Source organism: Erpetoichthys calabaricus, chromosome 4, assembly GCF_900747795.2.
Source record: "Erpetoichthys calabaricus chromosome 4, fErpCal1.3, whole genome shotgun sequence".
Lineage (NCBI taxonomy): Eukaryota > Metazoa > Chordata > Cladistia > Polypteriformes > Polypteridae > Erpetoichthys > Erpetoichthys calabaricus.
Window position 1 is genome coordinate 70,982,873 of NC_041397.2, and position 26,024 is coordinate 71,008,896.

General features: G+C 39.7%; 1 protein-coding gene across 1 annotated transcript in view; it reads right to left on the bottom strand.

Annotated features, from left to right (window-relative positions):
- The window catches only part of gpc5a (glypican 5a), a 1,336,984-nt gene extending 1,311,717 nt beyond the window's left edge, over positions 1-25,267 (bottom strand). Inside the window, exon 1 of the mRNA XM_028799562.2 lies at positions 24,701-25,267. Within this exon, the coding sequence (XP_028655395.1) occupies positions 24,701-24,851 (151 nt within the window). The 5' untranslated portion in view covers positions 24,852-25,267. The remainder of the gene's footprint in view (positions 1-24,700) is intronic.
- Positions 25,268-26,024: the final 757 nt, after the last annotated feature.

The following is a 26,024-nucleotide window of genomic DNA, read 5'->3' on the forward strand; positions in this document are numbered from 1 at the left end:
ACATCCTAAAAAATATATTGCCTACCTTAAAGCTAAATAGCAAAAATCTGCACTGTATGTACTCATCCTGCTGTTCCTTTGTCAATTGAGCTGTTATTTGAGAGAGTTACTAATTCAATCAAGACTGTCTGAAAGCAAAATCCATTACACTTCTATTCAAGTTAGCAATAAATCATGTTTTAATGTGCAACAAATCAGAAATGACAAAAAATGACTTGTTCAGGAAAGTAAGCTAATTGTACTGTATATATAGTATATATACTGTATATATATCCATCCATTCATTATCCAACCCGCTATATGCTAACTACAGGGTCACAGGGGTCTGCTGGAGCCAATCCCAGCCAACACAGGGCGCAAGGCAGGAAACAAACCCTGGGCATATATGTGTGTGTGTGTGTGTGTGTGTGTGTGTGTGTGTGTGTGTATGTTATGTTACAGCCAGGGTTTCCCCCTGGCCTGTGTTTAACTGTCTTTTGTGTTCATTTTGAATTATTTTATTTATGTCAGTATAATTACTTGTTTTTATCAGTTGTGTGGCTATATTTTATCAGGTTTGACAACGAAGGTCCAAGTCTTTAGAGTCCTGGTGCTTCCTGTTTTGCTATATGTTTGCGAGACATGGATTCTATCAAGCAACCTGAGAGAAAGACTGGACACTTTCGGTCCTGTGTCTCTCCAGAGAATTCTTGGGTACCGCTGGTTTGACTTTGTAATGTATGAGCGGTTGCTCACGGAGTCCAGAATGAGGCACATTACCGGCACTGTGAGGGAGAGTCAGCCATGTGGTGCAATTTCCTGAGGGTGATCCAGCTCAAAGGATTATCATTGTTGAGGATCCGAGTGGCTGAATCAGGCCAAGGGGACACCCACATAACACCTGGCTGCTACAAAAAGATGATCGTTTCTGGGGGGTGGGACTAGGGGGTTGCCAGCTGGGATCCCAACCTGCTTTGTGGTGTGGTGGTTGCAGCAACACACTGTACCAGTGCATGCTCCCCAACCTGACCTGACCTGTATATTACTTACAATCTATGTGCCTCTTCTTATCCTGCTGTGTTCCATATGTTTAGTGGATATTTCCGCAAAAATCGTGGCCCCTTTCCTATCATTGCATAAGGACTTTATAAAGCTGAGGAAACATCTCTGGATTTCTGACCTCTTGGTCTGCTTCTCTACTTCTCTTTGGATCTGTGTTTCCTAGGACTTGTTCACAAGTGGCTTGCCTATTGTGTTAAGACAACTCCTTCTGGGATTTTTTTGTTTCTTGGAGCTTTTTGTGTTACACAGCATTGTTGTTAAATAAATCTTTTATATTATAATGATTCTTTATTTGTTTTTTTTCAGTTTAGAAGCCAATGAGAGACAGCCAGGATGAACCTGGGTACTGGGAGGACAGCACAGAGAATGACTGCCTGCTATAGGCAGAGTGTCCCCCTGTACACTGGATAGAAGCACTTTTCTTTCTCCATTACAGATGTCTGCAGGGCAGCATTGGAGTTGTGGTCTTCCCTGTTGGGTTCTGTGGGGAGCCGTCAAAGGGAGCTCTCAGATAGTGGTGATACAAGGACTGTTGTGGTCCTGACTGACCCAGAAGTGCTTCCTGGAGACAACAGATTAAGTAGTCCCAGGTTTAGAGTTTAAAGAAAGCCCTCCACTGTGCTCAGGGAGTCAGAGTCGGGAAAGGTGACGGATAACACTTGTCTCGGTGGAAGAGACTGGAGAGAGTAAAAGACTGAAGAAAGTGCTATGCTGTACTGTCTGGTGTTGGAACCATTTGCGGAATAAAACCTTACAAGGTACATTTTGGTTGTTAAATAAAAGAATTGGGTTTGAAGCCAGTTTTGTGTGTATGGAAGTTGTGTCTGGTGTTTTGGGTGCTTCTATGCCCCCTATTGGCCACAATATAGCCAAGGTAGTGGCTTTGTGGTGTTGGGCAGTTAAGACAGATATGGAAAGATAGTGCTGAAGCACAGTCCTTGACAGCCCACGTTTTCTTTTACCTAGACTAGAGTAAGACTGCAGATCTTATCTGATGCTACTTGTTGGTGTTCACTTTGGATCCTGATCCTGACAATGACAGACATCTTTTGTTAAAGAATGGAACACCTATTGTTAAGGGCTGATGCATTGTATTTGGCTTCTTCGCTGCATTAATAGTTTATCCTTTCCAAATAATCGGGGCACCCTTCCTTGGCGCCCCAATACACTTACACTCTCTAGTCTCCTCTTTTTACAATATATATTATAAATAGTAGTGACTTTACTGAAAATAAAGAGTACAATAAATGAATGAAAACATGAGTAAAACAAGAGAAAAATAAACAAATGGAAAACAATAAATCCACTGCTTTGCTTAGATGGCTCACTTTCACCTCTGTACCGAGCCAAACACTCCTCTCTCTTTTTCTCTCTCCCTCCCTCTCTCACCTCCCATAGCTATTTCTATAATCTTCTAGCCTTGCCTCCTCTCACTCCAGGCTCACTGGTGCTTTCAGTCCCAGGCCAGGAACTACTTGAAGGGACATCCAAATAAACACTTCCAGGATCAGGAATGCTCTCTGTAAAGTCCTATGGCTGTGTTCCTAGAATTTCCCCTACTAGCCACACATGTCCCTGTAGTGATGATCCCCTTCACAATTAAAGGGGTACACAGCCCCATAGAACATCTCAAGCATACTCCATTGTCCTAAATAAACTCTAATTGGCTTCTCCTGACTGCAGCTCATCAAACCTGCAAACATCTAACCTTTTAAGTAAAGACCTTTACAACCATCTTCTATACTCTGTGCCCCAGGGACAAGTTGCTTCCTGGGCACTCTCTACACCAGACAGAGCTATTCAATCCAACACTGCCCTTGTCTGAGCTTACTTTCCTATTATTGTCAGGGACAAGTAGGACTCTATCCCTGCCAAGTAATGCCTCTAATAGACTTTCAGGGAGCCTTCTACTGTACACATATTTATAGGCCACATAAGAAATTATTTTTAAAGCTGTAAGTGTCTAGGCAGTAAGTGTTAATGTGCTTGTGCAAAAACTATATAACAATAATGCAAACTAATATGAATACAAGAATAACAAGTAACAAAATCTATTCTGAGGTGCTACAGTCATTCCATATATTTGTTGAATTCCACCAACTGCACACTAAAAAATACACAATTACTGCTTAGAAAACTATTTAATTACTCTAGATTTTTTACATAAAGTTTGTCTTAGATGTTTATTTTTTGCCTCCTGCATTAGTCATTTAGTAGAAAAGAGCATTACTTTTCCAAATAATTAAATGCTACAGAGAAATGTTTGCTTTTCATTAAATTAATTCCTTTGTATTTATATAACCTAGTGCATGATTAAGCAAAGATAGAAATAAGTACAAAGGATCAGTGACATGATTAGCTAATTGAACCAAACTGACTACATGAAACAAAAACAGGTGTCGAAGAAATCAAACTGGGTGAAGGACAGCTAAACTAAAAGGTGAGGGGGGGGGGGGGGGGGGTGGCAGATTAAATACTTTTACGTTCAAGCTGTCAGCTTGTACACCATGGTAAGAGAGAGCATAAAAAAACAAGACACAAGGAGGTCATTTTATATTAGCATGAAGGCTGTGGACCAACATAGTGGCTGGCAGCAGATGAGAGATGCATAAAGTCTGACTGTCTTTAGAATCTGGATAAGTCCAGCACTGCTATCAGCTTTAATCTCACAGAAACCACTGAAACCCAAGTTTACCTCTATACAGTCCACAGAGGTCTTGTCAGAAGTGGTCACCATTGCGTCAAAATGCCATTCCGCTAAAGTACAAACAACACCAAAAGACTAACCAATGCATAAAAACACAAAGGCTGGAGTGCTGAATGATGTCAGAAAGCATTCTGGACCGACATATCCACATTTTTGGCTCAAACAGGAGACAGTTTGTCTGTTGAAGAGATGGACAGTGCTATAAAGGAGCTAACAACAAAGCATCAGGGAGCTTCAGTGCAGGTGCAGGGCTTCATTTCTGTAAATGGAGTTGGTGATTTGGTCAGAATTAATGACATCCTCAGTACTGAGAATTACAAGCCTCTCCTCCTTAGCCACGAAGGCTAAAGACAGCAAAGTGGTAGAGACAAAAGCTCACTTAAAACAGAACAGGTGAACAAGGCCTTAAAGTAGTTAAAATGTTTGCATTGTGTAACATTTCCAAAATCAAAGGTCATTTTGTACCAGAGACCTGGGTTAGAGATTCATATCCATCAAAAAATACATATTTATTTACACACAAATGCACGTCATATGCTTGTACGTTCTCTTGTGGCTATGCATGTAGCTAACATAATACAATGAGTACAAGTCAGCATTCTGCTTTCAGGTTGATCAGAAAGCATTTTGCCATACAGACGCATTGCACACTAAATCACATAAGGTGACAGAAGGTGTGGGGTTGGTTCTGTTCAAAACTATATGGGTGTTGTATTACAAACTTCTCTTATCACAAGATATTCAAGTTCAAACTGGCCAGGGTTTGGAAGGTGGCCAGCATGGCTTACGGGGTGCATATTGCTTTAGTAATCTCAATTGCCATCAGATTCAGTTAAGTATGAATCAAAATGATGTGTTTATCACACACAAAACCATTGACAGTAGGTAGTTAAGTCTGGTCTAGAGGCAAAAGCCACAAGGACACATGTTCAGACACTACATTGGTTCACTGTATGTCCTACAGCAGGCTTATTAGCATGCCTTTTTAATTTTCAAAAGAGGTTTTTATGCAATTTGCATATTTAACATGCTTTGGGGTGTATTAAAAATAGGCTATTCATTCTGAACATAACCGAACTTCACCACTTAAGGCAGAAGGCCCATTTTTTTCCTGCACTTGAATTTAAATGGTTAAAAACTAAGGATGGAACAGCTTTGGAATTCTTAAAAGAAGTAACACAAGCACAAGTGAAAACTTTGGTTTGCGCATGGTATTTTTAATCAAATATCTAATACATTTAATTTGAAGAAGAGAATCCCTCCTACAGAGTGCCAATTGAAATGAAGAAAGAAGTAGATGGAATAAGCTGGTAATTAATGACTGGACCTGTGTTCTCTCTAAAAATAAGCAGGACTTTAATACCATTTTCCTAAGACTGCCAGGGGCTTGTGTTTGGCATTACAACAATGACATCCTCTTGGATGGAGTTACTTCATGACTGCTACTATGAAAAGCCTTTTTAACTGTTGTAGCATAAACAATATGAAATATTATAAAATGAGAATTACACTATTCTTGATACATATTTCACTCTATGTTGGTGGAGAGTGTCCTAGAAGGGAGTATTCCAGCATCACAGGAACAGGATTAGATCATAGCAAGGAAATAAACTTTATATGGACTTTATATGCAGTCACTAACAGGTGGTACATACAGTATACAGAATATGTATGACCCTTATCTATATTATATGGAGGCCAGGCTACCTAGGTATAGATAGATAGATAGATAGATAGATAGATAGATAGATAGATAGATAGATAGATAGATAGATAGATAGATAGATAGATAGATAGATAGATAGATAGATAGATAGATAGATAGATAGATAGATAGATAGATAGATAGATAGATAGATCTTTATTGTCATTGTCACTTTTACAAAGGAACAACGAAATTGAAGGTGCAGTCGACTAAGTGTGAGGCATAAGAGGTAAAAAGACAAGAAGAGAGAAAATGATAACAAACCGAATAGTAATAAAAGTACTTTACAAAATATACAAATTGCAGTGGTTAAATGTACAAATTGCACTGGTTTACTTAAGGTCTGTATTGCACATTGGGAGAATGATATGGAGCAGTTTTATTCTGAGTTCAGGGCCATGATTGCTTTTGGATAAAAGCTGTTTTTAAGGTGGTTTCTCCTGGTTTTCATTGCTGTGTATGTCTTGCCCGATGGCAAAAGTTGGAAGAGGCAATGACCAGGATGTGATGAATCCTGTGAAATGTCTATTGCTTTTTTGTGGCATTGGGAGGTGTAGATTTGTTCCAGAGTGGGGAGGGTACAACCAATTGTTCTCTCCGCTGTCCTGATGACCCTATGGAGCGCTTTCCTTTCTGAGGAAGTGCAGCTGCCATACCACACACACAGTCCGTACGTAAGCACACTCTCGATGGAACAGTGATAAAAGGCAAGGAGCAGATTTTTGGGGAGATGGTTCTTTCTGAGGATTCTCAGAAAATACAGTCTCTGCTGCACCTTCTTCAGATGCTCCTTGGTGTTGGCGCTGGAGGTCAGGTCATCCTCCAGCTCAATGCCCAGAAGCCTGAACACCGGGACCCTCTCCACACAGGCCCCGCCAATGGTTTTGTTTTTTCTAAAGTCAATAACAAGCTCCTTCGTTTTTGTGGTGTTGAGGAGCAGGTTATTGACTCTGCACCACACTGACAGCCGCTCCACCTCTTCCCTGTATGCCAGCTCACCCTCCTTGCCTAAGATGAGTCTGACCACCGTTGTGTCATCCGCAAACTTTATGATCTTGTTGCTATGGTGAATGGGGACACAGACATATGTGTAGAGGGTGTAGAGGAGCGGGCTGAGCACACAAACCTGTGGCATCCCGGTGTTGAGGCTGAGAGCAGTGGAGGTGTGGGGACCCAGCCTGACCCTCTGGGAGTGACCAGACAGGAAGTCCAGTATCCAACTATATGTGGGTGATGGAAGTCCCAGATCTGCCATTTTGGACACCAGTTGTTGTGGGAGGATGGTGTTAAATGCCGAGCTGAAGTCCACAAAGAGCAGTCTGGCGTAACTCCCATGTTGCTTCAGGTGGGTCAGGGCAGCATGAAGGGCTGTGGCCATAGCGTCCTCCGTGGATCTCTTTGCTTTGTAAGCAAATTGAAATGGGTCCAGGTCTGCTGGCAGGCAGGCGATGATAAGACTCCGCACCAGTTTCTCAAAGCAGTTCATGATGACAGATGTGAGTGCCACTGGGCGAAAATCATTCAGACTGTTCATGATAGTTATTGAACACTGCACTTTTTGAACACCATCCACTTCCTTCATGTGTGTTTTGTCCTCATCAGCCATGCTCACATGATTACGTTACTAATGGTGTCAGGTTCAAGAGACACACACATCACAGCATTGTGATGCAAAGTATTGAACTACGTGAAAATGAATAAAAGTTAGCAAAAACTTTTCCAGTGTGAGTAAAGGACCCAATATAGAGAGGAGATTACTTACCGGTTTGACTGTCCGTAGCTATAAATGTGCATGCGAGTGTGGGTACAGATTTCAAGGGTCCCATTCTGGATTATGGAGCACAGAACAAACTGACTAAAGGTGCACTAGGTAATTGGAAGGTGCTGGATGAGATATCTGGATTGGAGCAAAGGGAGATACTGCGGGAGTATAACTGAAGATGGATGTGTTGCGTTTGAGTTTGTCAGCACAGAGTCCGTTGTTGGTGGAGAGTGCATCAGAGTCTCCCTGAGTAGCTTGGGAAACATTACAAGGTGGTGCACAAACTCTTTGTTTATCCCCTAGAGCTTGTGAAAGTGATGATAAATGGAATGAGCTACACATTAATGTGGATAAATTTTCTTTTTGAAATAAGTCCTTTATTTCACTGAGCAGCCTAGGAAAAGGGAAATAGACTGGGATTATACTTAGAGAATCCTTGGTTCCCTTTGAGCAGCCTGAAGAGGGATGAAGGAAGCGGTTTTTGTGTTTTTGTTTGTTTTGATTTTTTTTTCCCAATTCATCGTATTCATTCCTAAACTGAAGAAATAGAAACTATGATTTTGATATTTTTTGATATCACATGTTTTTAATAAAGAGATGTATTTTACTTGCCCTGGTTATCCTAGGTATGACTACTAGATGACTCCTAGTTTTACTACTGTGAGATATATGGTGGGTATAGGGCATCAAAGAAAGACAGTGAAGTAATACTGATGATAACTACTGGTAGGCGAGTGCATAAGGCATCCCAATAAATAAACAGAAAGGCACATACTTTGATAGTTGGGCCCAGGGGTGTAACCAGAAATTTTTTTTCTTCTTGTCTCGTATTTATCCCCTTCCTTCATTTTTTTAACAATGTGTGGCTAATAAAAATATTATTTTCTATCTCCTTAGCATTTAGGCCAGGTTCATGGACAGCATCTCCCAGCCAATCTCAATGTCATGTGCTGTGTGACAGCCATAAAATCAGCATGTGATTGCACCATAAGAAGGCACAAAGGTGGAAGGTGCAGAATTGGTCTTGTAATATTCTTTCATTAATTTGCTACATTGAGTATTACAAGTTGTTCACTTACTGAAATCACTCTAATAAATAGGAAATGAAACTAAGGATTCTACTATGAGTTACGCCTATTTACCATTGCAATATTTTACCCAAATGATTTATAATGTTAATTTCTTGTTGTGGCTATGGCATCCATAGTGGTCTTGTGACTTTTCCTAAAATATCAGCAATCATATTTGCTTCATAACCAACAATATGAACATACAGAAGCACATCCCATTCTCTACTTCAGTGTTTTCCAATCTTTATGGTGTCTTGACCCACTTTTTCCCATATACTGTAGGTGTCTTTGCAGCCCACTGGGGGGCGCGATCGTCAGAGGAGGGGGTGTGATCGTTAGAGAGGCATGTGAATCAAGTGTGATCATCAGAGCAGCGACCCATTACGACCCATTACCCTTATAAACAATAGCAACTCATGACCCACCGGCAGGAGCCCAAAACTCAGAACTGGGTTGTGACCCATGATTGAGAAACAGTACTCTATCCAACACTTTTGGACTCAATAAAAAAGATTAATTTTTTACAAAAATGTTGGCCTTATAGTATTTACAATTTTTAGATCCTTAAAACTCCTGACTAGTGTTAATCGTTGAAATTCGGCAAAGTGTTTTTCGCAATGAATATGCAGTATTTGACTGTTTTCCTGGAAATTCCCTGTGCAGTCAGCTTAGAGAATATTTTTTTCCCAGTGCCACAAGATGCATTGTGAGGCCAGTGTCACATCACAGAGCTGTAGCAGCCATGCACAAAACTGTCATGCTTACATTACATACTGTAAGATTGCTGCCTAATCTTCTTTGTGCATACATGAAGTCACAACTCAATATAGCCAATTTGCACCCTGCATGTGTTTAAAAAAAAAAAAACCTTAAAAACTTATAGTATTTCCATTTCAGGGGTACATTAGCTGACCATAATGAGAATAAAAATAATGAGAATGTTAAGAGTATCGCCACTCATTTATGAGGTGAGACACAAAAATAACCGGACTGAGCTTGGGGCTTTCCTGGAAAACCGTCTGAAGGTCGGGCAGACGTGAATCATAGAACGATATCCCCTCCTACACGCCCTCTGAAACCGCCGAACGGCTAGGTATATCCTGTGAATAGCCCAGTCAGTATTTGCACAACAATCGCTACATAAGTTGCCACGATAATGTCGGGTGAAAAAAATCGAATGGCAAATCAACATCAAATTTCTCGTGAATTTTCTCTTTTTCCATCAAGCAGTTATTGACTGACAAAAACAATCCTGTTCCCGATCACCCTCCTTATTCGCCCGATTTAGCTCCCTGTGATTGTTAGTTGTTCCCAAAAATCAAAAGTGACCTGAAGGGAACACATTTTTCTTCAGTAAATGAGGTGAAAATAAAAAAGGCAAGCCTGTCGAAGAGCCTCAAGCAAGAAGACGTCCAGAACTGTTTTAATCAATGGGAGATATGTTTGGAGCGGTGTAGAGATCGGGAGGGGGAGTATATAGAAGGTGACAATGTTTAGAATGCTGTAATTCATCAATAAATATTATTTTTTACCAATACGGTTATTTTTGTGTCTCACCTCGTATAACTTTCAACTCTGTGCATAATAAGCATATACAGCTAGTGCACCCACCACATTTGATTCAGAATGAGACCCTGTTAAATAATAATAAAAACTGAAAAATATATTACAATTTACAATGTATTTCTATTTGTCTTGAAGGAAAAACAAAGTTCAGAGTATCTGCAGCACAGATAGTTTGGAAACAAAAAAATCACTGTGCTCAGAACAGCAGCTTCAAACACTGAAAAGAGCCAGTCCTACACTGCTGCTTTTTGGCATGGAGAATGAATTGCCCAAGATTGGAACTCTGTGAGCACAATGTATTTTTATTTATTTATCACTAGTTTGTGGCTATTTGCTGTATTTTGTTTGTGGTATTTGTTCCCTCTACATCTTTTACTGCTTGATGCCCATGACATAGTGGTTAGTATTGCTGCCTCACAGCTCTGATGTTTGACCATAATTGGTCTACTAGAGTTGGCAGATGCTTCCTCAGCTGTATAGGACATTTAAAAGACCTTTGCACCATTATAATCTACTCAAATTATGTTCAGTTCCTCCTTCCCCATTGACTTCAATGTATTTTGCAGAGTTCAGGTGTGTCCCTGAACATTTCGAGGGCGGAGTGGTGGCTCTGAGGCTAGGGATCTGCACTGGCAATTGGAAGGTTGCTGGCTCGAATCCCGTAAATGCCAATAGAGACTCTGCTCTGTTGGGCCCTTGAGCAAGGCCCTTAACCTGCAATTGCTGAGCACTTTGAGTAGTGAGAAAAAGTGCTATATAAATGCAAAGAATTATTATTATTATTATTCCATGATTTCAACGAACTCAGGGCAAAGACAACCGATGTGTTCACTCATTACTAGCATGGACTATGAACAGTAAACATCAGCTTAACTAATAACGGTATAAAATATTAATATAAAGTAGTGTGTTTTACTGTAATTTCCTGCTCTTGTAGAACAGCTGTTTAATCGCATTGTAAGCATACAAAATGTAATCATTTTAAATGTGATTGTGTAAGCCTTTTTCCTATGTGTTTTAAAAAAATAATTGTGATAAAGTAGCCCAGAACACATTCTAATGACAGCTTTTCTTCTTGTAGTGTGGTGATATTTGCAAAAAAATTATTGCTTTAAATTAAACAAGTTACATAAATTATTAAACATATACTTGCTTTTACTGAAATTGAAATCCGCCTACTCCTTCCACATTATTCAGTGTGTATGAAAAGCGGACAAGTAACCCTTTGGCTCAAACACAGGAAGCAAAGGGTTATGGTGAAGGGAACCTTTTCAGAATTAGTTGATGTTTAAAGTGGTGTACCTCAGAGATCAGGGCTGGGGCAGCTGTTTATTTTAATATGCATAATCAATATGACAAGAATACGATCTGAAAGTTGGTTAAGTTTGCAGATTATACCAAAATAGATGAAAGGATAAATAAAGTACAATCTAAATAGTTACAGGGGCACTTGTACTGTATATAAACTTGGGCATATTTATGGAAGATGAAATTGAATGTAAGTAGACATTAAGTATTGCAAGTAGGAAATAGAAACATTAGATCTGAATGTTAGGTCTGAATCTTGAAAGTACGACTAGGAGTCGTAGTGGTGTATCGTATACAATAATTGATTAATAAAAAAAATTTTGATTAATAAAGCTATTAAGATGTTAATTTTGACTCACCCTGTATAACCTATGTTAATATTTGAATGGCAGAAACAATTTATTCACAAAACATACTCCATAAGTGCAAGATGATTTAAAGGAATGTCTCAACCTGTCTGCCATCATGTTCAACATGTGTATCATATGAAATAATAATCCATCCATCCATTTCCCAACCCGCTGAATCCGAACACAGGGTCATGGGGGTCTGCTGGAGCCAATCCCAGCCAACACAGGGCACAAGGCAGGAACCAATCCCGGGCAGGGTGCCAACCCACCGCAGGACACACTCAAACACACCCACACACCAAGCACACACTAGGGCCAATTTAGAATCGCCAATCCACCTAACCTGCATGTCTTTGGACTGTGGGAGGAAACCGGAGCGCCCAGAGGAAACCCATGGAGACACGGAGAGAACATGCAAACTCCACGCAGGGAGGACCCGGGAAGTGAACCCAGGTCCCCAGGTCTCCCAACTGCGAGGCAGCAGCGCTACCCACTGCGCCACCATGCCGCCCTGAAATAACAATATTATTATTATTATTAATGCACTCAAACCACCTACACCTGAAAACCAGCAAAACCAAGGAGCTGGTGGTGGATTTTAGGAGACCCAGGCCCCTCCTGGACCCCGTGATCATCAGAGGTGACTGTGTGCAGAGGGTGCAGACCTATAAATACCTGGGAGTGCAGCTGGATGATAAATTGGACTGGACTGCCAATACTGATGCTCTGTGCAAGAGAGGACAGAGCCGACTATACTTCCTTAGAAGGCTGGCGTCCTTCAACATCTGCAATAAAATGCTGCAGATGTTCTATCAGACGGTTGTGGCGAGTGCCCTCTTCTACGCGGTGGTGTGTCGTGGGGAGACAGCATAAAGAAGAGGGACACCTCATGCCTGGACAAACTGGTGAGGAAGGCAGGCTCTATTGTAGGCATGGAGCTGGACAGTTGGACATCTGTGGCAGAGCAATGGGCACTAAGCAGGCTCCTGTCAATCATGGAGAATCCACTGCATCCACTAAACAGTGTCATCTCCAGACAGAGGAGCAGTTTCAGCGACAGACCGCTGTCAATTTCCTGCTCCACTGACAGGCTGAGAAGATTGTTCCTCCTCAACACTATGCCACTCTTCAATTCCACTCGGATGGGGGTAGATGTTAACATTATACAAAGTTATTGTCTGTTTTACCTGCATTTTTATCACTCTTTAATTTAATATTGTTTTTTTATCAGTATGCTGCTTCTGGAGTATGTGAATTTCCCCTTGGGATTAATAAAGTATCTCTCTATCTATCTATCTATATGTGGCACATAAATTGTCCACAAAAATTGTATACAAGTATATACATAGCAGTACCATTTGTGTTAACATAATTTTGACTCACCCTGTATATCATGATATGTCGAGTACAAGTCAAGGGAGGTTATAAAACATACTCATGAAACTTCACCTGGAGGCTATGTACAGATTTGGCCACCATATTACAAAAAAGACAAAGCAGCACTAGTGGCAGTCCAAAGAAGAGCGACTAGGCTAATTCCAGGACTAAGAGGTATGAGATTGAGTGGAGACTGAAGAAGTTAAACTTTTACAGTTGAAGCAAATGGAGATTAAGTAGAGACATTATCAAAGTGTGTAAATCATGAAAGGAATTACTACAGTGAATTCCATCTATTACTTTAAAATAAATTCTGCAACAAGAACACAAGGACACGTTTGGAAACTTGTAAAGGGAGGATTTCACACAAATGTTATAAAGTTTTATTCACACAAACAACAGCAGACAGAAGGAATAAATTGCCAAGGAGTGTGGTGAGGTGTAGGCAGGGACCTTCAAGTCTCAATTTGTTGCTATTTGGGACAATCTAGGTAAACAGGGTGGCTGTTGTTGGACTGAATTGCATGTTATTGTCACAATTGCTCTAATGTTCCTATGTTCAAATAGGTATGAAAAAATTACCTAATGGAATAACTGCTTTCTGTCAATAGCTCTTCCTCAGAGGTTGAGGCAAAACAAGGAATAACGTTGTCTGTACTTTGAAGTTTACTTTGAACTTTTATTTAATTCTGCATTCTTTTATCATCTTTTTCAATTTATGGAGCAACCTAGGAGAGTCACTAAATAACACCAACAGCAAAAAACAACTCAAACAATCTTATTTTTTGGTAATACTAGGATGTTTGACAGTAGGCATTTAATAACTTTAAAAAGTTTTTTTTTCTGTTTGCAAAACATGGTGAAGTTATTTTTTATTTATTTATTTTTTTTTTAATATTTTTATTTTATTAATTTTCATTGTAATCATTCCATACAAACAGATCAATTTATAACCCAACAAATTTGAAAACAAATCAAACCCCACCCCTGGTGGTGAAGTTATTTTATATATGCGCTGTAAAGATTTTTTTTCCATATGTGCATGTATGCATATTGTATATAACTAATTAGTCATTTTGTTCGCAGTGTAATGGCAGGAAGATTTGGCACAGGGCTGGTGCAGGGCTCAAGATAGCATGCACTGTGAGAGATAACCAAGGGCATCATCCCAATATGGAACGACTGGCACCACAAGGGGAGTGTATGCCCTATATGTGCATGAGATATTCTAGAAAGGCTAACAACTGGGTCCCCCAAGACATATAGACTGAGTTGTGGCATGAGTGGATTTTTTTGTAAAGTTGCCCCAAGATGCTAGAGGATGAATAACCCAGTAGTTGCCAAGAATGCCAGGCCCTCTTGTTAGAAAAACAGCAAAGTCACAGAGAGCCGACAGAAGGATGACAAACAGCAACACATGTCCCCAGGCAGGGACAGCAGTGATAAAAATGTAATGCAGCAAGAAGACTGCCTCAGGGACTTAGATCTCCTAATGAACAAATGGTTTAGGGGTGTTGGGGCATTAGAAAATCTTACCTGGTATAGCACTACTCCTAACCTCAGATATAATTCCAGAAAAGTCCTTATGACAGGGTTTACCATCTCAACTCCATAGAAAGCTGTGCTTAGTGTTGGAGAGGTAAGTTGGGGAAATGGCTCAACTTTCAGTAGGAAGAAAGAGGCCAGGTGAGAAAGTGAAAAAGACAAAGGCAGAGATGATTTGGGAATGCTTTGTTATGGAACTCTGTCGTGAAACAGCCAGCCTGGCATGTAGACATGGCTCAATGTTTATTTAGTTACACATCTTTTGATTTCCTTTGATTTCTTAATTGCTCTCCTATGTATTCTGTATTTTAAGTTAATAACTTTCCAATATCACTAATGAAATCAGAACCATCAATGTATCCAGCTTATTTATCCAGAATTGTTTTTTAGCTTAGGTGAGAATTTTAAATTATCATTCCAGTCCAGGAGTATGCATTCGTTTCTTATATATTTGTCTGCTTCAATATATACTAGCATGATAACTGCAAATATTCATTTCACAAGAAAAACAAAATGGCCTGCAGAATGCAAGCCTTAATTAGTATGACACAAATGATATTCTTGCTCCATTACCTAACATCTTCCATTGCCAGTTATATTGGCACAATCAGAGAAGTTAAGCTGCCATTACCAACACATCTCATGGTCCAGATCCTCTTCTCCACTATATAGAAGCACACACATCCCCAGTCCTGACAGGATTCCCTGTGACTATATTAAATATAAACTGCTCAAAAAAATTAAAGGAACTCCTATTAATCAGAGTATACAATCAAGTCAATTATACTTCTGGGCTATTGATCTGCTCAGTTAAGTAGCAGAGGGAGTTGTTAATCAGTTTCAGCTGCTTTGGTGTTAATGAAATTAACAACAGGTGCACTAGAGGGGCAACATTGAGACGACCCCCAAAACAGGAATGGTTTAACAGGTGGAGGCCGCTGACATTTTCCCCTCCTAATCCTTTCTGACTGTTTTTTCACTAGTTTTGCATTTGGCTATGGTCAGTGTCACTACTGGTAGCATGAGGCGATACCTGGACCCTACAGAGGTTGCACAGGTAGTCCAACTTCTCCAGGATGGTACATCAACACGTGCCATTGCCAGAAGGTTTGCTGTGTCTCCCAGCACAGTCTCAAAGGCATAGAGGAGATTCCAGGAGACAGGCAGTTACTCTAGGAGAGCTGGACAGGGCCGTAGAAGGTCTTTAACCCATCAGCAGGACCAGTATCTGCTCCTTTGGGCAAGAAGGAACAGGATGAGCACTGCCACAGCCCTACAAAATGACCTCCAGCAGGCCACTGGTGTGAATGTCTCATACCAAACAATCAGAAACAGACTTCATGAGGGTGACCCGAGGACCCGACGTCCTCTAGTGGGCCCTGTGCTCACTGCCCTGCACTGCGGAGCTCAATTGGCATTTGCCATAGAATACCAGAATTGGCAGGTCCACCACTGGCGCCCTATGCTTTTCACAGATGAGAGCAGGTTCACCCTGAGCACATGTGACAGTATAGATATCCAGCATGATTTTTTTTTCCCCCACTGAGATCTGATGTGTTTTCAAAGTGTTCCTTTAATTTTTCGAGCAGTATATTTACATACAGTATGTCTACCAAAAACACATTTTACATAACACTTATCTAGCAAATACACTGAAAAATGTTTACACTGTACATTATGCCAAAGTACTTATGGAAATAAACATTTATAATCTGTGTACATTTTGTGGTTTTCTGACCAAATACTAAAAGACCAACATATGTCTGGGTCTAAGGGATATATGCAAAAAAAACCATTCTGAATTGTGTTCCCTTATTCTGGTTAAAAGAACAGCTATAAACATTTTTTATGTAGCTCTGAAGTTGCCATTGAGTTTTTCAAGTTATTGATGAGTCATATGAATTAAAAATATTATCAAATGTGCTAAATATCTGATTCCACATTTTTAGGACAGGCGAACTTGTTGTGTTCAAATTCAAGTTTATTCTATGTACACATTGTAATGATCTTCTTACTAGCATGTCTCCATTGAATAGTGATAGTAATACAATACCAACACAAGGTTAAAAAAAATACAACAAATGTGCTAAAATAAGTGGAAGAACACATACAGGATTTGTTTTAATGACTGGCTGTTAAGTAAAGTTATGATTTATGTATGGAAACTGCCTCTGAATCTAGGTGTTCAAAGCTCTACTAACATTTGCTAAAACAGAATGGGGAGAGACATGACAGTGAAGGCTGGCTGAGGTCTTTAAGGACTTTTTGCCTTTCTAAATCAGCATGTCTTAAATACTGTACATCTTGAACAGAAAGCAGTTTAGTCCAAGTAATATTCTGTGCTGCTGACATGTCACTCTGCAGTGCCATACCAAGATGTTACACAGCCAGTGACAAAGGACTCCACTGTACACCTGTACAAGTCGTTCAGAACAGATAGAGACATCTGAGCTTTTCTCCAAACTTTAAGGAAACAGATGCATTAATGAGCTTTCTTGACAATTGCTGAAATGTGCTGTACCCGTATCAGTTTATCAGTAATAATTATTCCAAACAATTTAAAGCTACCGACCCTTTCAACAGGCATCTTCTCCATTCTTGATAAGAGTGTGGTTTGATTTCTGCTTCCTAATGTCTCATCTCTCCTGGCACCCCTGAGTCAGCAGGGGGACGTCATCTCTGTAGGATAACTCATCATTGTTGCTGATCAGGTCTATGATGGTGGAACCATCAGCAAAGGTGAACAAAGAGTATAGAAGGGAACTCAATACATTACCCTGTTGTGTTGAGGGTCAGTCTGGAGGTTGTAATGCTGTTGGTCTCCATATGCTGAGGTCTGCATGGTAGAAAACCAAAGTCCTGTTGCAGTTGGATGCTGTAAATTACATGTCAAGCAACTTGCTGATCATTTTTGATGGCACAACAGGATTCTGGCATAGCAATCTTTATTATCTACATGCGACAGGATGGTATTTTGTGCAAGAGATACAGTGTCCACTGTTAATACACTGTGTGTCTAGGTAAGACAAGTATCATTGTGAGCAGGGACATCTTTTCCACCATTTATTTAGCAACTATGTATCTAAATGCTGTATCTTGAAAGGTTTTTTGTGTTCACAACAGAGGGAGGTTTTGAATACACCACAGTGTGGACTGACAGAAGTTCACTGTCTTGGATCATTAAAAAAAGAATGATTTGTATTCACATTTGCTATTTATGACACCAGACGTTTGATATTGGTGCTGTACTTGTCCTCTAACATCCTAAAGATGGATGTAACTGAATATGTGAGTTTATATGAGTGTTCCTTGCAAAAGGTGTGGCACAATGAAGGAAGCTGGCTTGTGCAGATCATAAAGCTATTTGGATACCCATCTTGCTCAAATTTTACAGTACCCCAGGTCATCATGCACTATGACTATGGTGTGGACAGATCCATAGCCGATATCCAAAAGTGCAGCAACAGATGACAACCTAATCCATCAGTCTTCTCAGATGAAGGCATTTATGTTGATGTGGGCTTGTCTGCGCAATGTTGATGGCTGACCAGATCGAGCTTCATCTGTTACACTTATTCTTCCTTCTTTAATTTTAATTTTATTCTTCTACTCATTCATAAACTATTCATTGAGTCATGCTATTTTCATTTCTGTACTGAGCCTAAATCATTTGGTGAATTTCAGCAGGTTTTACTCCATCTGCCCTAAAAAATCTCACTGTGGTGCATTATTCAACAATGATGCAGTCCCGCAGCGGAGTGTCCATGTTCATTTGACCTTGACTTCAGCTAGGCTAACACCAGGGCACTGTGCTTTGCAATGTTTAAAATACCCATAAGCCATTGTGAACGTATTGTATTGCGTTATCTTCTATGCATTGCAGTTTGTATAATTTTCAAATTGCCTTTACTTTTTCATTTACAGTCATAAGATGTTTTGCTAAAGACTTTTAAGCAGTCAGACTATTTTGGTATCTTTAGATTGATAAAGATGTAAAGAGTGTTATGGAATACACAATTTATTTGTATGTTAATTGATGTAAACAGATGACTTTCAAATGCATGTTATACAAATTATCTTACTTTTTTTTTAAGCGACAGTTCTACCTTAGTTTACTCAGACTTATCATAGTGAACAGAGCTTGTTGTAATAAAGGATGTCCATCTTGGAAAGATTAGTGATCTCAATTGTTATTTAAGAATTCATATTTGCAGTTTATAACTAACCTTAACAGTAGCAACATATCATTGGTGTAGTTCAAAAGCTGTATTTAGAATTATTATCTTTATATATAAAGCACTACTGTGGCTGTCCGTTTGTCTGTCCGGGATTTTAATTCACCTGTAGCTCGCAAAATGTATGAACTATTGACCTGAAATTTGGTACACATATCCTATGTGACATCTACTATCCGCTTTTGGGGTGGTGATTGACCTCAAAGGTTATTCCTCTTTTTATTTTTATTTTAGTTTATTGTAGAATCAACTCTCGGCAGTGGGCAGCAGGGCGGCGCATGTGTAAGAGCGCCATTCTCATCCCTTCCAACTTCGTCATCACTTCCCCTACCTCTTCATATCTTAAATCACTCTTGAGGCAGATTGAAGACTTAAGTGCCAGCTTAAGTGCAAAATTAAAGAAAACGTACTAAGTAATTGCAACACAAACACTGACTTAATCAGTTTTAACGTGAAAAGATGCCGATGAAAGAAGAGAAGAAGCGGGCCGCTAGAGTGTAGAAAAGAAGAGCTGCTCAGGAAGCAGCAAGCGCATCAACCTCTGAGCAAACGAATGGTAAACAGAGACAGAAAAAGAGTATGAAAACTATGAATGCTTAAGTCACGTCATCGTGCAGTGCGCCGTTACTGGTTCTTTAATAATCTGGATGATAACTAATAAGTTGCTTCATTCTTAAAACTTGACTGTTGGCTTAAAAGCTTTCACAATCCGTGCAACATCAAGCCTCTATGGTGAGGCTTGTCATCACTTTTAGAGGCTTTTTTTTTAAGAAATTTAATTTGCTAAGTATGAAAACAGACTGTAAATTATGCAATCAGATAAAAATTATGAATTCTGTCCTTGCAGCATTCATTAAGCAAAAACAACAAATACCTTAGTATAAATACAATAAGGCCTGGGAGCAGCAGCATTTTCGGTAGTCATAGAAACCAGCTCAATAGTTGCCGCACATGACATCATGGTCCTGATAAAATTAAAAGAAAGCTTGGAAAATGTTTGTGGACTGGAAATGCCTTCAACAGTCCTAATAGATTAGCACAAGCTTTAAATCACAGGGGAGAAAGTCAACATGCAGTAGAAATTTGCAACAGCTGGACAAATATCACTAGCCATTATACTGTACATGAATCAAATACCAAGTAATCTACTTTGAAACTACTCATAGCATCCGATGAATGATAAAATAGATGATGTGGGATTGTATTGCTGTAAAAGATGCTTGGCTCTTGAGCATGAACAACAAATAAAGAAAGATTGACTGAACTTGAAAACAGAGTACAATTCACCAAAACAATTACCATAAAGCTCTTCAAATTACCCGTGAGAACCATTTATACAATCACAGACCTGTTCTGTCCAATTTCAGGATGACGGGCACCCAAAGCATATCTTATCAGCACTGGACACAAAGCAGGAAACATTCCTGGACAGAATGTCAGTAAACAATATGGCTCCTTAAATGCATTTTACTAGGCTGTATGGCTCCTCATTGAACCATTTCTTGATGAAGAAACACATCATTCTGTTAAGAGTTCTTTGCAAATGAAATTGGTTCTTTGGGCTTTGAAAGGGCTCCTAATAGGTTGGCATAACAGAATCCTATAGTGAACAGCAGGCTATCAGTTTTAAAATATAACGTTTCTTTAATGGCACTTTATGCTTCTTTATTGGGTTGTGTGGTTCCTCAAAGAGCCATTGCTGGACAAAGCATAATTTCATTCCGTGATGGGTTCTTTGCATATGAAGTTGGTTCGTTGTGCTTTGAAAAACTTCCTAAACTGTAGAAGAAACCTGAAATGTTTACTGTTTGGTAGGCTTTCCAGCAGGAAACTAACAGGTTAAGAAAATCTGGACTTTGTCTGTGGTATTGTATGTAACAGGAGTCCTTTTAAAATCAGGATCCATTGAGATTTCACTGCTTTGTTACCACCTATTTGTGGTTATTCGCTATATGGAAGCCTGTTGTAGATCTAAGTAAATAAAGGTTCTTTCTGGAACCTTCATATGGGTGGAACCAAAAATGGGTCCCTTATGGTAGTGGTGGTGGGCAGAGTCAGTCCTGGAGGGCTACAGTGGTTGCAGGTTTTTGTTCCAATCTTGTTTCTTAATGAGAAGTCATTATTGCTGATTGAGCACTTACTTCTCAAGTGACATTTTGATGTTTCCTTTAGTGGTCTCTCTTATTAAGGTTCCCCACACTCAATTGCTTATTTCAGTCTTAAAACAGCTGCATTCACTGTTTTTAATGGCTACTTATTAGCAATAAAATGCAAATGACAAAGGAGCCAGCAGTTCTCCATATAACTTGTTTCCATTTACACCTGTGTGGATTCATCATGGACTATTTGGTTTAATAAAACACTTAAGAGAAAAATGTAACAGGCTGAAAATTATGCGTTTTAGGCTTTAAATCATTTGGATGCTATCCTTTGAAAGGAAACAAAAATAAGATATAAGAACCTAACACTGCAGACTAACAAACCATACAATTAAATAAGGTCTGAGATTGGCAAGGATTGCTTTCTAGTTAAGCAATTAGCTTGGAATGAAAACTTGCAGCCACTGCAGCCCACCAGGACTGACATTAGTGGCCTATGGCACGGGTGTCAAACTCTGGTCCTGGAGGGCCACAGTGGCTGCAGGTTTTCATTCTAACCATCTTCTTCATTAGTGACCAGTTTTTGCTGTTACAATATTTAACTTCTTTTGCTTTAGTTTTAATTAACTTGACTCAGGCCCCTTAGTTGTCTCTTTTTCCTTAATTAGCAGCCAAACAATAATGAGACACAAAACAAGTCACCACATGACCAGCTCACCTGTGCCCATCACACAATATCTGAAAATAATGAATGGTGATGGTCTCGGTAAGGTTCATCCCTCAAGTCAGAAAAACCTTTTGACTGTGAAAATAGAAAATCAACAGTTTTGGAAATGTGTGCTGTGGAAGAATGAGAGCAGCAACACGCCATGGAATTAAATAATGAGTTTAACTGACAGCAAAAATAATCAGCTTCTCATTAATAGATTGGTTGGAGTGAAATTGGTTGGAGTTTGAAATCCCAATTTAGCTGGTCATCTGTTTCACTTCTCATTTCAGTTTGGCTGTCATTTAATGAAGAAAGGAATAAACTTAGATAGATAGATAGATAGATAGATAGATAGATAGATAGATAGATAGATAGATAGATAGATAGATAGATAGATAGATAGATAGATAGATAGATAGATAGATAGATAGATAGATAGATAGATAGATAGATAGATAGATAGATAGATACTTTATTAATCCTAAGGGGGAAATTCACATGATGACTGAATCCTTAAAAACAAGGCTATTAAAATGAAGGGAAAAGAAGTTAATTAGCAGTAATAACTGGTCACTGATTAGGAAAAGGGTTAGAATGAAAATCTGCAGCCACTGCGGCCCTCCAGGCCCAGAGTTCAACACCCCTGCCCTATGGGGTGAAGTACTCTGGCACCTTTATTTTTAAGAGTATAGCAGGATGCAACAGATCAAGAAAACATGAACTGAGCCTGTGATACTGCATGCAGTCTTTTTAAAAATACAAATCCATTGGTATTCCACAAGTCTGTGATCATCAGTCATCATCAATGACTTTTTATGGAACCTTTTTCAGATCTAAATAAATGAAGGTTCTTTCAGGAATCTTCCTCTGGATGGGCCTAGTGACACACAGAAACATAACTAACCACACTTGGGTCAGTCTATCCTAAAGATGCACATCTTTAGGGATGTGGGTGGACACATGGAATATTTGGAGTAAACCTCACACAGACAATAGAAGAGCATGCAGAGAACATGAAAACTCCACAAAAAGAATGACCAGACATTCAAACCCAGGATGTTGGTCAATGGAGGAGCTGTGCTACTCACATTTCAATCAGACTGTTACAATCTGGGTTAAGAAAGCTCCTGTCTGTAACATTATGATTAGCAGAATGAAGATTTAAAATGGGTAATAATTATATTAAGGTAGTAGCTTATTACTGCTGATTTCAGAAGGAATCACCAAGTTTTCATTTTATCATCTAAGCTTCTTTACAATATATACATGTTTCTGTTTGTGGATCTGATCATTTTTCTGATTGAAAATTCAGCAAAATACAACATAATCTCAAATAACGACCTGTGTATTTAACTCAAACATAAAGCAAATATACTGGAAAAACAAATCCATCCATCCATCCATTTTCCAACCCGCTGAATCCGAACACAAGGTCACGGGGGGTCTGCTGGAGCCAATCCCAGCCAACACAGGGCACAAGGCAGGAACCAATCCAGGGCAGGGTGCCAACCCACCACAGGACACACACAAACACACCCACACACCAAGCACACACTAGGGACAATTTAATCTTTTAGCACCAAACACCTGCAGAAAGTAAAGAAACTCACCGCTGCATCTCTTCACAAGGCTGCCTGTGATCACTGAGGGCTTTGCTTGTTCAAATCAATTATCCGTCTGATCTACAGACACTAATCTGAGTTAGAGGGGTATTGCATAAGTGTGTAAACTGCCGAGTTCTGATCGTACAAACTTTCAATAATGATCTGAGAATTTAATAGTTCTGCAAAGATTCAAATATTTTAATAAGGACTGTACCGTTATGGTTAAATTGAATAGAGTTAACTGTCAACTCCGTGGTATTCAAAACAAGCGGAGAAGATTAAAAAAGGAACACTTTATGCAGCGTACAATGAACGCGTCGCTTACGATAAAAAAATGTCAGTTATGACTTGCAAATACCTTTCCTCCTGAATATGCCGACATATATCAAGCTCAAAGTAAATTTCCTATCCGAAGGAATCGCAGCCCTCTGTTTGCCCTCTCAGTTGTTGCTGTTACGATTCATTAAGGCGAGGGCTGCGTGAGCTGCATTACGTCCTTAAATTTTTAACTATTTTTGTAATTTTAATTAAGAGAAATCGACACCTTTTCATAATAATTTGCAGGTCCATTTTAACGCAATACATGTCGGTATATTGAATACTTTTTCCCGTATGCTGCTTTGTGAACTCACGTTTGAATAAATGAGTGTTCTGGTTGTTATGTGATCCTTAATTCGTAGGCTATGGCACTCTAGTGATGCTATGTAATTTTCTATTTCTTATACATTTTATGGGCAACATCTAAACAAACTTCAGGCAAAGAACGCAGATGAAATGTGTGTCAATAAAAATGACTATTGCACATGTTCTATTTGCGCAGTTAAAACACCCTACTGGTCTGTTTGGATGTTTGTAAAGCGATTATTCCGGACAAGAAATGCACCCCTTTATAGCTGAATGCTCAGTTATACTGTGTAAAGCACGATCGCTTTCCATCCATTTACTGATCCCACATAATCCAGTTTCACGGTCGCGTAAATCCGGAGCCTGTCCGGTTGCCAGTCCATCGCGGGGCGCCCTCACACTGAGTTCATTTTGAGCTGTCAACCCCACCAGACACGCACATCTGTGGATGAAAATCTCACAAAGTGAAGGGCAGATACTGCAGACTTCACGTAGAAGGGTATTTGAAATGCAGCCGAGATACAGTTCAATTAAGCCACCGTACTGTCCTCAGTGAAATCGGGCTCTGTCTGTATTTAACACTTTATTCATTAAATTCCCCTATTTCATTCTTCATGATATAATGCAATAATATTCATTTAACAATGTGAATGTGACGGGCAAGGAAATCATTCACTGGTGTAAAACAAACAGTGTAACTTTAATTCAGGTTGCTGGGGCTCTAAATGACTGGATCGATGCGAGTCAGTGCCGGTGCTTATTCAAGCTTAATCTAGAGTTGATTTTCAGCAGCCTCTCTCATTTTGACGGATTCTTTATTTCAACGAGCGAAAGTTCCCAATCTGCGCAAAAGAATACAAAAGAAATCATAGGGAAATGTCAAACACCCCCGATCTGCGTCACTTTAAAAGTTACGTCTTCTTGTTGCCAGGGAGGCCGATGTGTTTGCATTCGCGTAACTTAAAGAAAGTTTGAAATGCCCAGCTGCGCCAGCTTACCTGTCCTCGGCGATGCCGGCAGGGACTTGACAGGTCCAATCTGCCGCTGCTGAAAAACATTGCGAACTTGCCCGCAGTCCAACTCAGTTTGCAAAGTGATCTCGAGGAGTGCAAAACACACAACCCTCCACAGCAGCCTTCTCCTCCACATGATTAACACATTGGCTTCTCTTTGACCGATGCGAAAGTGTTCAAAAGTAATAAATCCAAGGTATATCCAGAAAAGGGAAGCGTCATCCAAGTAAGAAATATAAAAATCCGGAAAGGTGCAAACTTTATTCAGGTAGCCCTTACTTGATAATCTGACGTAGGCAAACGCTACACTCTTTTACTTCTGCATAAATGTAAAAACAAAGTAAAATAAAGCCGCAAGCATGGGAAAGCTGTTGTGCCGTTCAATCAGCCGTTCCTCCGAATTCAGTTTTTAAATGTGACAGGCCTGACTTCGCGACTGTACTTCTAAAGATATCACACCGACTCCTCACGCTGACTGGACATCGGTGCTGCAGGGGCGGAGAATAGCGGCACGGCGCGGCGGCTCCCTTACTGCTCAGCAGCTGCTTGTCTTCGCGGTAGTCGGAGCCACCAAGTGGATGTACGGAGTAGTCGGTAGTTGCGTGGTGTTTGCTAGCGTCGGCTGTCTTGAATTTAAAGGGCTGCATCACGTGTTTGAAGAAGAGCCGGCGTTTGTCACTGTGTCCTGTTTTTGTGAGCGCAAGAGTCTGAGGGGTGATCTGATGCTTATAAAGATTAGAATGTAGCACGTGTTAACGTGAACATAAATAATAATAAAGGGCACTGACAAAACGTGCTGCTATGTTACGCAATCGCTCTTAAGGTGTTTTTGTAAAGTTTACTTCAGTACATAAAATGCCCACGTTTCAGTGCACATTTGATGCATTGATGTGTTCGTATTTCATAAACTGTATAAATGTTAAAACTAACATGATACAAAATAATATTTGCCACAGAGCGTAGGTCATAATATTGTAAAAATGGACTTTAAAAAGGGTCGTTCAAACAATTTCAGCTCTTTGGAAACCAAGAGAACCAGCTATTGCTCATGAGCAGAGCCGAATAACTTAATTGATTTGTGGAATTTTGTAAAGCGCTTATCATTGAGCGCAGGCGCAGTGCGTTGTGCCAAGTTCTCAGGTGAAATGCAAGTATAGATTTTACAAATAACTGCATATAGAATTAGTACACATGAAAAAAAAACACATTTGTTCAAATCCAGCTGCATGATCCTCTTATGTTAAAGCTTGAGTATTACGACAGAGGACCTTACATTTTCAACTAGAATACTCCAAACATTACATCGTGC